The sequence below is a fragment of the Aethalodelphis obliquidens genome, unplaced genomic scaffold, assembly GCF_003676395.1.
Source record: "Aethalodelphis obliquidens isolate GAN/ISIS:26980383/991018 unplaced genomic scaffold, ASM367639v1 scaffold2, whole genome shotgun sequence".
NCBI classification, from domain to species: Eukaryota; Metazoa; Chordata; class Mammalia; order Artiodactyla; family Delphinidae; genus Aethalodelphis; species Aethalodelphis obliquidens.
The window spans coordinates 26,786,904-26,800,780 of NW_020837946.1; the positions used below are offsets into that span (position 1 = coordinate 26,786,904).

A 13,877-nucleotide genomic window follows, 5' to 3' on the forward strand; every position below is an offset into this window, starting at 1 on the left:
GACAACATTAAATGCAACAACATTCGCATTATAAGGGTCCCAGAAGGAGAAGAGAGAGAGAAAGGATCCGAGAAAATATTTGAAGAGATTATAGTCAAAAACTTCCCTAACATGGGAAGCGAAAAAGCCACCCAAGTCCAGGAAGTGCAGCGAGTCTCATACAGGATAAATGCAAGGAGAAACACACCAAGACACATAGTAATAAAACTGGCAAAAATTAAAGACAAAGAAAAATTATTGAAAGCAGAAAGGGAAAAATGACAAATAACATACAAGGGAACTCCCATAAGGTTAACAGCTGATTTCTCAGCAGAAACTCTACAAGCCAGAAGGTAAAGTGATGAAAGGGAAGAACCTACAACCAAGATTACTCTACCCAGCAAGGATCTCATTCAGATTCGATGGAGAAATCAAAAGCTTTACAGACAAGCAAAAGCTAAGAGAATTCAGCACCACCAAACCAGGTCTACAACAAATGCTAAAGTAACTTCTCTAAGTGGGAAACACAAGAGAAGAAAAGGACCTACAAAAACAAACCCAAAACAATTAAGAAAATAGTCATTGGAACATACATATAGATAATTACCTTAAACGTGAATGGATTAAATGCTCCAACCAAAAGACACAGACTTGCTGAATGGATACAAAAACAAGACCCATATATATGCTGTCTACAAGAGACCCACTTCAGACCTAGGAACATATACAGACTGAAAGTGAGGGGATGGAAAAAGATATTCCATGCAAATGGAAATCAAAAGGAAGCTGGAGTAGCAATACTCATATCAGATAAAATAGACTTTAAAATAAAGAATGTTAGGGCTTCCCTGGTGGTGCAGTGGTTGAGAGTCCACCTGCCAATGCAGGGGACATGAGTTCGTGCCCTGGTCTGGGAAGATCCCACATGCCGCAGAGTGGCTAGACCCGTGAGCCATGGCCACTGAGCCTGCGCATACGGAGGCTATGCTCCACAACGGGAGAGGCCACAACACTGAGAGGCCCACGTACTGCAAGAAAATAAATAAATAAAGAATGTTACAAGAGACAAGGAAGGACACTACATAATGATCAAGGGATCAATCCAAGAAGAAGATATAGCAATTATAAATATATATGCACCCAACACAGGAGCACCTAAATACATAAGGCAACTGCTAACAGCTGTAAAAGAGGAAATTGACAGTAACACAATAATAGTGGGGGACTTTAACATCTCACTTACACCAATGGACAGATGATCCAAAATGAAAATAAATAAGGAAACAGAAGCTTTAATAGACACAATAAACCAGATAAATTTAGCTAATATTTATAGGACATTCCATCCAAAAACAGCAGATTACATTTTCTTCTCAAGTGTGCACGGAACGTTCTCCAGGATAGATCACATCTTGGGTCACAAATCAAGCCTCAGTAAATTTAAGAAAACTGAAATCATATCAAGCATCTTTTCTGACCACAACGCTAAGAAACTAGATATCAATTACAGGGGAAAAAACGTAAAAAACACAAACACATGGAGGCCAAACAATACATTACTAAATAACCAAGAGATCACTGAAGAAATCAAAAAATACCTAGAGACAAATAACAATGAAAACATGACAATCCAAAGCCTATGGGATGCAGCAAAAGCAGTTCTAAGAGGGAAGTTTATAGCTATACAAGCCTACCTCAAGAAACAAGAAAAATCTCAAGTAAACAATCTAACCTTACACCAAAAGGAACTAGAGAAAGAAGAACAAACAAAACCCAAAGTTAGCAGAAGGAAAGAAATCATAAAGATCAGAGCAGAAATAAATGAAATAGAAACAAAGAAAACAGTGGCAAAGATTAATAAAAACAAAAGCTGGTTCATTGAAAGATAAACAAAATTGATAAACCATTAGCCAAACTCATCAAGAAAAAGAGGGAGAGGACTCAAATCAATAAAATTAGAAATGAAAAAGGAGAAGTTACAACAGACACTGCAGAACTACAAAGCATCCTAAGAGACTACTACAAGCAACTCTATGCCAATAAAATGGACAACCTGGAAGAAATGGAAAAGTTCTTAGAAAGGTATAACCTTCCAAGACTGAACCAGGAAGAAATATGAACAGTCCAATCACAAGCAATGAAATTGATACTGAGATTAAAAATCTTCCAACAGGGCTTCCCTGGTGGCACAGTCGTTGGGAGTCCACCTGCCGATGCGGGGCGCGTGGGTTCGTGCCCCAGTCCGGGAGGATCCCACATGCCATGGAGCGGCTGGGCTCGTGAGCCATGGCCACTGAGCCTGCGTGTCTGGAGCCTGTGCTCCGCAGCGAGAGAGGCCATGGCAGTGAGAGGCTACCGTACCGCAAAAAAAAAAAAAAAAAAAAAAATCTTCCAACAAACAAAAGTCCAGGACCAGATGACTTCACAGATGAATTCTATCAAACATTTAGAGAAGAGCTAACACCCATCCTTCTCAAACTCTTTCGAAAAACTGCAGAGGAAGGAACATTCCTACACTAATTCTATGAGGCCACCATCACCCTGACACCAAAACCAGACAAAGATACTACAAAAAAGAAAACTACAGACCAATATCACTGATGAATATAGATGCAAAAATCCTCAACAAAATATTAGCAAACAGAATCCAACAACACATTAAAAGGATCATACACCATGATCAAGTGGGATTTATCCCAGGGATGCAAGGATTCTTCAATATATGCAAATCAATCAATGTGACACACCATACTAAGAAACTGAAGAATAAAAACCATATGATCATCTCAATAGATGCAGAAAAAGCTTTTGACAAAATTCAACACCCATTTATGATAAAAATTCTCCAGAAAGTGGGCATAGAGGGAACCTACCTCAATATAATTAAGGCCATATACGACAAACCCGTAGCAAACATCATTCTCAATGGTGAAAAACTGAAAGCATTTCCTCTAAGATCAGAAATAAGACAAGGATGTCCACTCTCACTGCTATTATTCAACATAGTTTTGGAAGGTCTAGCCTCAGCAATCAGAGAAGAAAAAGAAATAAAAGGAATACAAATTGGAAAAGAAGAAGTAAAACTGTCACTGTTTGCAGATGATATGACACTATACATAGAGAATCCTAAAGATGTCAACAGAAAACTACTAGAGCTGATCAATGAATTTAGTAAAGTTTCAGGATACAAAATTAATGCACAGAAATCCCTTGCATTCCTATACACTAATGATGAAAAATATGAAAGAGAAATTCAGGAAACACTCCCATTTACCACTGCAACAAAAAGAATAAAATACCTAGGAATAAACCTACCTAGGGAGACAAAAGACCTGTATGCAGAAAACTATAAGGCACTGATGAAAGAAATTAAATATGATACCAACAGATGGAGAGATATACCATGTTATTGGATTGGAAGAATCAATATTGTGAAAATGACTCTACTACCCAAAGCAATCTACAGATTCAATGCAATCCCTATCATATTACCAATGGCATTTTTTACAGAACTAGAACAAAAAATCTTAAAATTTGTATGGAGACACAAAAGACCCTAAATAGCCAAAGCAGTCTTGAGGGGAAAAAAACGGAGCTGGAGGAATCAGACTCCCTGACTTCAGACTATACTACAAAGCTTCAGTAATCAAGACAATATGGTACTGGCACAAAAACAGAGACACAGATCAATGGAACAAGACAGACAGCCCAGAGGTAAACCCACGCACCTATGGTCAACTAATGTGTGACAAAGGAGGCAAGGATATACAATGGAGAAGAGACAGTCTCTTCAATAAGTGATGCTGGGAAAACTGGACAGCTACATGTAAAAGAATGAAATTAGAACACTCCCTAACACCATACACAAGAATAAACTCAAAATGGATTAGTGACCTAAATGTAAGACCAGACACTGTAAAACTCTTAGAGGAAAACATAGGAAGCACACTCTGACATAAATCATAGCAAGATCTTTTCTGATCCACCTCCTAGAGTAATGGAAATAAAAACAAAAATAAACAAATGGGACCTAATGAAACTTAAAAACTTTTGCACAGCAAAGGAAACCATAAACAAGATGAAAAGATAACCCTTAGAATGGGAAAAAATATTTACAAATGAATCAATGGACAAAGGATTAATCTCCAAAATATATAAACAGCTCATGCAGCTCAATATTAAAAAAACAAACAACCCAATCCAAAAATGGGCAGAAGACCTAAATAGACATTTCTCCAAAGAAGATATACAGATGGCCAAGAAGCACATGGAAAGTTGCTCAACATCACTAATTATTACAGAAATGCAAATCAAAACCACAATGAGGTATCACCTCACACCAGTTAGAATGGGCTTCATCAGAAAATCTACAAACAACAAATGCTGCAGAGCGTGTGGAGAAAAGGGAACCCTCTTGCACTGCTGGTGGGAATGTAAATTGATACAGCCACTATGGAGAACAGTATGGAGGTTCCTTAAAAAACTAAAAATAGAATTACCGTATGATCCAGCAATCCCACTACTCGGCCTATACCCAGAGAAAACCAAAATTCAAAAAGACACAGGCACCCCAATGTTCATTGCAGCACTATTTACAATAGCCAGGTCATGGAAGCAACCTAAATGCCCAACAGACAAATGGATAAAGAAGATGTGGTACATATATACAATGGAATATTACTAAGCCATAGAAAGGAACAAAACTGGGTCATTTGTTGAGACGTGGATGGATCTAGAGACTGTCAAACAGAGTAAAGTAAGTCAGAAAGAGAAAAACAAATATTGTATATTAACGCATATATGTGGAAACTAGAAAAATGGTACAGATGAAACAGTTTGCAGGGCAGAAATTGAGACACAGATGTAGAGAACAAACGTATGGACACCAATGGTGGAAAGCCGCGGGGGTGTGGGGGTGGTGGTGTGAATTGGGTGATTGGGATTGACGTGTATACAGTGATGTGTATAAAATTGATGACTAATAAGAACCTGTTGTATAAAAAAATAGAGAAAACCTATTTATTAAGTTTATAGACGTGTGTAATTTAAAAAAAAACACTACTGTTACCTTGGAAAAAAAAGAAGACTATACATTTTCCGGTAAGCACAGCTTTAGTCACATCCAAGTTTTGGTATGTAATATTTTTATTATCATTCTGTTTAACTTATTTTCTAACTCCAATTGTGATTTGTTTTTGGGGGTGTTACTTAGAAGTAGTATTTCATAACTTCTAGTTACTTTTTCGTTACTGATTTGTAGCTTAACTACAAGTCAAGAAACACACTTTGTATAATTTTAATACTTTGAAATTTGTTAAAATTTGCCTTATAGCACAATATGGTCAGTTTTAAAAATGTTCCAACTGTGCTTGAAAATAATTTGTAATTTAAAGTTTTGGAGTATAGTGACTATATATCTGCTTGTTGAATCAAATTTGCTGCTTACATTATTTAAGTTTTTTATATCCTTACTAACTTTTTTTTGGGGGGGGGTGTCTACTGGTTCTGAAAGAGGTATCCTCTATCAGCGAATGACAGCAGTATGCTAACTCTCCTATTATGATATTGAATTTGTCTATTTTTTCCTTGTAGCTCTGTTGCTCTATATAATTTGAAGTTAAGTGCATACAAATTTAAAACTTCCTGGTAAATTGAAAAAAATTTATGGCATGGCATGAAAATAATTACCAATTCCTGGTCAACAACTTTTAAAATGTCTCAGCATCATACTGAGATATGTAGGTGTGAAATGGTATGGTGTCTGGAATTTGTTCCATAACACATTAAAAAAAATAAGATGAAGCAAGTTGGAAAATTTTTTTACCATTATTGCAAGTCGGCGATGGATATTTGGTATCCCTTGGGTCATTTTTCACTTTGTCTATGTTTGAAAATTTTCATAAGCACAAAAATAGCTCAGGGGCTTCCCTGGTGGCGCAGTGGTTAAGAATCTGCCTGCCACTGCAGGGGACATGGGTTCGAACCCTGGTCCGGGAAGATCCCACATGCCACGGAGAAACTAATCCTCTGTGCCACGACTACTGAGCCTGTGCTCTAGAGCCTGTAAGCCACAGCTACTGAAGCCCGCGCACCTAGAGCCCATGCTCTGCAACAAGAGAAGCCACCACAATGAGAAGCCCACACACCGCAATGAAGCATAGCCCCTGCTCGCCACAACTAGAGAAAGCCCATGTGCAGCAACAAAGACCCAACGCAGCCAAAAATGAAATAAACTAAGTAATTAAAAAAAAAAAAGCAAGGTCCTACTCTATAGCCCTGGGAACTATATTCAATATCCTGTGATAAACCCATAATGGAAAAGAATATGAAAAAGAATGTGTATATATGTATAACTGAATTACTTTGCTGTACAGCAGAAATTAACACAATATTGTAAATCAAGTGTACTTCAACAAAATAAATTTTTTAAAAAGGCTCAGATTATAATTAAAATATTATTATCAACATTTCCCATATTTCATTCCTTATGGGTACATTTCCTTTTCAGGTACAAATATTCCATATTGAAAATGCTATATTCAACAACTTCAGTATTTTTTTTTCCATTTAGTATAGCATATTTTGTATTAAATGCAAAAGGAAGTAGCACAAGAAGAATCTAAAGGTGGAAAAAATTCAGAAGACAGAATTTCAAATGGCATACAGAAGGTAAAGCCAGAAACTACAAATAAGGAACAAACGTTTCTTGGACAATGCTGTTTCCAGACAGCTGCCTTTCAAAATACTACTCTATTTACTCACTGGACATTACCAAAGCTATCAGAACAGGTAACTCCTGTTATATTTCCTATCTATATATCACTTTATTAATCATTTATATATAGCCCTTTGATAGATACACATATCACAGGAAATCCCATCCATTAAAAAAAGTTATAACCTTAACAGTACCTAAACTTAAACCTTGAATTTAAGATAGATCCCAAGTAATATTTTTCTTTTTAGTGAATCCAGTTGTTTTATTATTTCATACTATAATTAAGATTTAAGATACATTAAGTGATAACTCTAAATTTGTCATAGAACTAATATATAAGACAGGACGGATGGTAAAAAAATATTCTTATTTAACCAATTTATTAAAAACAGTTGTCATCATTTTATTAAAGGAAGCATTAAGAATAAGCATCCCACCATTTCTTCCAATATTTTTGACAAACTAATTAATTCTAAAAGAAATGTATTCAATATTACTAAAGAAAGTGTCATTTTGATTGAAAGAACTTCAGAAACAATGCAGTTAAAGAGTATAAATAATTAAGAGAAAAGTGATCAAAACAATCTTTGTCAGCAAGAACCTATTCTGTGAAGAATCATTCACAGAATGATGTACACTTATTACAGGTAAGAAGATCAGCAGACTCCTACGAGCCCAGGACATAAGGATCACGCTGTAAGTAAAAGCTATTTACAATGGAAATTTTCCATTTTATCTATAAAGCATTAATAGATAACAATATATTTACTAACTTTTTGAGCACTTAGTATGTGCCAAGTACTATATGAAATATTTTATAATTTATTTAAAAAAATTTTTTGTAACAGTCATGTAAGGTAGATCTTTAAAGATAATTAAAGAGAGAGAGAGAGAATGAGAGAGAATAGAGACAGAAAGATAAAGAGAAAAGGGACAGGTTAAGTAGCCTAGTCTAAGTTCATGCAATAGAAAGTGATAAAGTCAGAATTCAAATCCAAACCTAGTGACAACCAGCCTGTACTCTTACCACTCTGCCACACTGTGTCTCTAGAATACCTGAATGTTTATGTTGAAAGAGTTCAGACCTTCACATACTGCTGAAGGTAGTGATTATGTCAGGAAAACTACTGTAATAAATAAATCAACACTGTACATGTTACAAACTGATTGTCAAGTTGTACCCTGCTGACATTTCGTATTGTAATACTGAAAGAAATGTTGAAAAGTAATTTGCCTATAAAAGGTAACTCTTCTATATCAATCTTTTATATAAACTTACTAGAATGTAAAGATGCCTCTTGGCTTCCTTGGCCATGATTAATTTTTTAGTCTCAGTACGTTTTAGTTGCATTTATTTACTATTTTTTAACATTAAATTTACTGAGGTATGATTCACATAGAATGCATTTTTAAAAAGCTGTTAAATCCCAAAGGAGCATTTCAAAATCTAGTATTTCTTTAAGCAGCATTTTCCATACAGTTTATGGCAGAGCTGAGCACAAAGAAGATATTCAGTAAGTTTTGCTGATCAGCTGGAAAAAAAAAAAAAACCCATTGCTTTAATGAAATATCTTCCCTCAGATAGAGACATCATGATTTCTAAAATAAAATATTCTTAGTGAATAGAAAAATATAGAAGAAAAAGATAGCTGGTCTGTGAATGTAATTTCAGTTCTGTTAAATGTTCAGCAGATGTGTTTTTCATTTGTTGAATAAATTTTTAGATTGAAAAAATTCTATCGCCTATTGCATTTTATCTTAGCTCAGTGAAGTTCAGGTACTACATTGAAATTGAGGGTAAGAACGTTTCATATTTGCTTTCTTTAACAACTTTAAAGAAAGAAACAGAAAATATGCAATTAAATGAAAATAATTTAAATGAGAAGGAAAAAAGACAATGCATCTATAATGGATGGATGGGGATTTATTCACAGATTGCAAAGTAAAAAAGAAAGAAAGAAATAAGCAAAAGCAGGCTCAAAGTTAGAAAGATGTTCACAAGGGCAAGTATGGTAGTTGTTGCAAAATACAATGTTCTTAGATTAGCAGATAATGTTCTTTTGGTTTTTTAGAATAGCTGGAGATACCTGTCTTTTGCGAGAGATTCTGAAAGAGTTAACTCACAGAATACCTTTTATAATTTTTAACAAGCCAGAGATCGTGGACAAAGAATGATGATGTACAAGCCATCTTCCTTTGCCAGTCCAAAGCACATAAAATATTCCAAAATCAGTCCCAGATTTTATTGTTTTGTCTTCTAGACACACAGGAAGAGACTGTCTGTATTACAGGTATTGTTGACACAAACTCATCCTAGACTCAGGCTGTATGAATATTCTGTATCAGGTCTTTTCTATTTGTGAATGGAATATAAAAACTATGTGAAACAATAGTTGAAATCTGTAAGAACAGTGGATGAGGAAAACTCAAAATCCAGAATGTTATGAAACAATAACGATAACATATTTGGAACAAGAGTAAGAGTAAAAATATTGACCTATTACTTGAAGAAGGGAGTGTAAGGAAATCAAAGGAGGGTAAACAACTCAATTATGCTTTCATCCTTTCTACTAAGGAGAAAAATTCACAGATGGGAAAGTACAGAAAAGCTTCATTAAAAAGGCACCAAATGTGAAAGACCCTAGTTTCTGAGTTTAAGCCTCAGTTCCATCAAATTACACAGAAATGACCTGGAGATGCGATCACAGTACTAGTCAAATGACATCCAGCTAACACAGCACATACCTAGAGAACGTATTTTAGTTCCACACTTCATTCTCAAAGAACCACCACAAAAATGTCTTTATAACACCGACAGTTTTGAACACTAGATATATCTCTAAAATATCATGAGTGGAAAGAGTACAAGAGGATTGAAAATGACAAAGATCCCAATTATTAGGAAGATTCTTGAAACCATAGACTAATAAGCCTGATGTGTGTCCTAGCCAAATTCTGTAAGAGAGAATTGGATAGGCAGGAACACTAAAAAAAACAACACCACAGAAGTAATCATAGACACCACTGTAGTTTACTGAAGAAGACAGCGTGTTGAACTGTTACAGTCCTCCTTTCGACAGTTATAAAGATATCAGTGAGATAATTTTTTAGTAAAGTCTAATGATGTTTTTTGTATGAAGTAGGAAAGTGCTTGCTGATCACTAGTAAATTAAATGTATGGTTGGCTGAAAAACTGTACCCACAAATTGTTAATCAATAAAAGTCAACTACATGTGCTCTAGGAGCTATTTCTTTGTATTTGTCCTGCTTTGTGAGAATATCAACAACTTGGATGAAAACAGGGAAATGTGTATGTCTCTCATGATGGATTTTTATAGCACAATTGTAGAGAAGAAAAGATTCAGAATTCCTGGACAAGTGACTTAACTACCCCCCAAGTTAATGAAACAATACATTTTATTTATTTTGAGATGAAGAATGAATAAGGGCTACATCAAAGTAATGCATGATATTTGTTCGTGAGAAGGACAGGTGGCAAAAGTTAATCCAAAATTCAATACAAACCAACTCTGTGATGTGAAAACAGATAATGCAGTCTTAAATTGTGTTCATCCACTGGCTGTATCCTTGGGAGCTTAACAGTTACACTATCTATTACACTGATTAAAGTCAAATATAGTGCATTGCATTCCATCTGAAGCACCATATTCTGTAAAGCACATCATCTAATTAGAATACATAGTAAAATGAAATCAGGTTGGTGATGGATCTAGAGACTCTTCTATGTAAGGAAAACAAAAGGAATCAACAATATTTAATGAGCAGAAGTGAGATCAAAAGAGAGAACATGAAATAGATAATAGGTGAAACTGGCATTATGTGGGTAAGAGTGTGCGTGTGTGTGTGGCTACAGATATCATGACTAGGACTAGTGAGTCAAATTTATGGATAAGTATATTTTCAGCACATAAGGAAAGACTTTCTCACAATGAAAGCTGTCTAGCTCTGGAACAGGTTGCTTTGTAAAGTAATAAACTTGCCCTCGGTGGAAGTGTTCAGAGGGTGGCCGGCCACCCGTCTGGGATATAATGTGCAGAATTCCTAAGTAGATAGGTGGGTGGATAAAAGGATACCTGGAGTTGTTTTTAGAACTCTCAGATTTTAATAAGGGACAGAACAGCAGAAGAAAAGTCTGTGTCTTATTCTTTGCACACCCAGGGCCCACTAGGGAATGAGGAACATGGTAGGACTTCCATAGATGTTGCACCAAATTGATAATAAATAGAGAAGCTATAAATAGTAGTACAAACAAAACACATACGAGAAAGAAATGAATAGAAATCAAAGGAAATAGAAAGTAGATCATTTTATCTAATCAAATGTTTGTTCTGTGTGATGAAAGTTGCATGTAATTCTTAGGCCAAGTGACATTTACCAAGACGCTTGAAGAAATTCTCCTCTTCATCTCTTCCGTTTTCCATTCCACTCCCTGGTCCACCTTCAGAAAGCTTTACAGCACTGGTGAATTTGACCTGAGAAAAAAAAGGACGGTAGTCAGATAACTCAATTCAGAGGAAATTCTTTGTGTTTATACTAACCTTTACCTTGAAAAATAAGTTGTTTAGAATATAAAGGTCACTTCATTTCTTTTGGTTTCCACATCTGGTTAGCTAGTCTGTATAGTTTATTCCCATGTGCCAAAAATGACATCACTTATAACTATAATTTGAGAGTCTTGGTCATAGACTCAAAGTAAAATAATCAGGCACTATGAAAATAATTTAGTGAGCAATTGAGATATTCTTAGAGTTTAATTCTGATAAAGTCCAAACTCAAATTTATGAACAAGTCATATTCATCCTTTACAAACAACACCACAACTGAGAATCAGATGAAAGTAAAAGGTAGCCAAATAGAAGATTTCAAATCTCTATGAAAGAACCAGTATAAATGAATTTATAATGTGTACTATAACTAAAGTGCAATAACATGTTTTTTTCCTAACACTTAAAATGTGTTTGTTTACAGCAAAGCAAGGAAGCTATGGACCTCAAAGACCCTCAAATACTTGGCCAAATTTTAGTAAAAAGAATATGAAGGAGGAATTATAAATATATCTTCTAAATGTCTTATAAGGTTGCTATAATCTTTTTATAACTCCAAAATATTACTTTAAAAAGAGATAGAAGAAAACTGGTTTTAGTGAGATTCAAAGAAGAAAGAGTATAAGCAAATAATTTGTATATAAAGAAATGTAACTCCTATTACATGCTGAAAATTACAGCAACCAGGCCATGAATCAGCCACAGGGAAGACTCTTATCAGAGATGGATTTCACTAAGAATCACGACCTTTTCCAAACTGCATGCTACTCCAACGCTTAACAGAAGAAGCACTTAGTGGGAAAAATCATCCTGAGCTTCTTAATCCTTTTCAAAGGGGAGAAAGGTTCAGATGGTAGGAAAAGTAGGGAAGGAAAATATATGGGGGGTGTGTGTGTGTGTGTGTGTGTGTGTGTGTGTGTGTGTGTGTGTGTAAAAGAAATCACTATACAATTATGTGTCCTTGGATAGGAGCTTGAGATGTTAGGATTTCATACATGTATTAAAAGTAGCTGGGGGCTTCCCTGGTGGCGCAGTGGTTGAGAGTCCGCCTGCCAATGCAGGGGACGCGGGTTCGTGCCCCGGTCCGGGAATATTCCACATGCTGCGGAGTGGCTGGGCCCGTGAGCCATGGCCGCTGAGCCTGTGCGTCCAGAGCCTGTGCTCTGCAACGGGAGAGGCCACAACAGTGAGAGGCCCGCGTACCGCCAAAAAAACAAAACAAAAAAAACAGAGAAAAAAGTAGCTGGGAATTAATACCTATATACCTCTCTATATCTGCATTATAGTTTTTTGTCACTTTTTTCCTTTCTATGATTGCCTCATACTTAGACATCTTAGTTTCCATAGTTCACTTAAGTTTCCAAAACTTACTAACCTTGAAGAGAATTTCTTCAGCTCCTCCTTATTTGGCCCCTCCAGGTGTTTAGCAGTTCCCAGCCCTGACATTTTTCTATTAGTGACTCCAACACTCTCTTACGTAAGTAATGTCCTGTTTACCTTGGAGCTTTGCCTGATGAAAGAGAGGCGGTCCACAGAGCTGATGTCCAGGAGGTCCTCCACACCATCTGCCAGGCCTGAGAGGGAGGATCGTTTCAGCCAGTTTCCTAGTTAATAATTCAAAAAAAATTAGACCATTATAGCATTTTCTCCCAAATGGATTAAACAAAAAAGTTGGCATGTGCCCAACAAGCAATGAAAGTTACATGACTTGATGTAAATAAAAGTGAAAACAAATTGTCTTCGAAATGTACATGCTTTGAATAAAAACATTCAGTGTTGGACTATAAAATTACATGACTAAATCAGAACAAAAAGAACCCAGGCCTCTTGCATGATTAAAACCGTAATCTATACAGTTCTCTTTGACAACTTTCACATCTTCCATTAAGTCCTGTTGATTTTACCTCCTAAGTATCTTTCAAATATATCTACTTCTCTCCATCTACACGGTCACCACCCAGTCCAACCTACCATTACTTATACCTGGAGCACAAGGGCAGCTTTCTATCTGGTCCCCCATATCCACTTATGCTCCCTCCAATGTGTTTTCCATGCAGTGATCTTTTAGAAAAAAAGTTTACCTGCTCATGTTATCCCCCTGTTCAACATCCCACCTCGGCTCTGTAGGGCTGTAGGATGAAGAGACAACCTGACCTGCAAGGCCAACATGCTCTGGTCCCTATGGCTTCACCATAGTCATGCAGCCACTCTTGTCTCAGTTCTTCCATGTCCCTCCCTCCTAATACCTTTGCACATTGTACTGCTACCACCTGGAATGCTCTCCTTCCTCCTTCTCCCAAGTACCCTGCAGATCTTAATATCTCTTCCTTCAGGAAGCCTTCCCTGATTCCTGCCTCTCCTCCCCCTCATTTAGGTTAGGTCTCATCCTTGCATGCTTTTAGGGCACTACATATACTTCCCTCATAAAACTGATAGTTTGGGGACTTCCCTGGTGGCACAGTGGTTAAAGAATTGTCTGCCAGTGCAGGGGACACAGGTTCGATCCCTGGCCTAGGAAGATCCCACATGCCGCAGAGCAACTAAGCCCATGCGCCGCAACCACTAAGCCTGTGCTGTAGGGCCCGGTGCCACAACTACTGAGCCCGCATGCTGCA

The 13,877-nt window shown here is 36.5% G+C and overlaps 1 protein-coding gene across 2 annotated transcripts in view; it reads right to left on the minus strand.

Moving 5' to 3' along the window:
• UNC80 (unc-80 subunit of NALCN channel complex) overlaps nucleotides 1-13,877 on the minus strand; it is a 237,999-nt gene that overhangs the window by 156,657 nt on the left and 67,465 nt on the right. For both annotated transcript variants that reach the window (XM_027122575.1, XM_027122582.1), the window contains exons 20-21: nucleotides 12,760-12,866; nucleotides 11,094-11,190 (exon numbers count right to left, since the gene is read on the minus strand). In XM_027122575.1, the coding sequence (XP_026978376.1) occupies nucleotides 11,094-11,190; nucleotides 12,760-12,866 (204 nt within the window). The remainder of the gene's footprint in view (nucleotides 1-11,093; nucleotides 11,191-12,759; nucleotides 12,867-13,877) is intronic.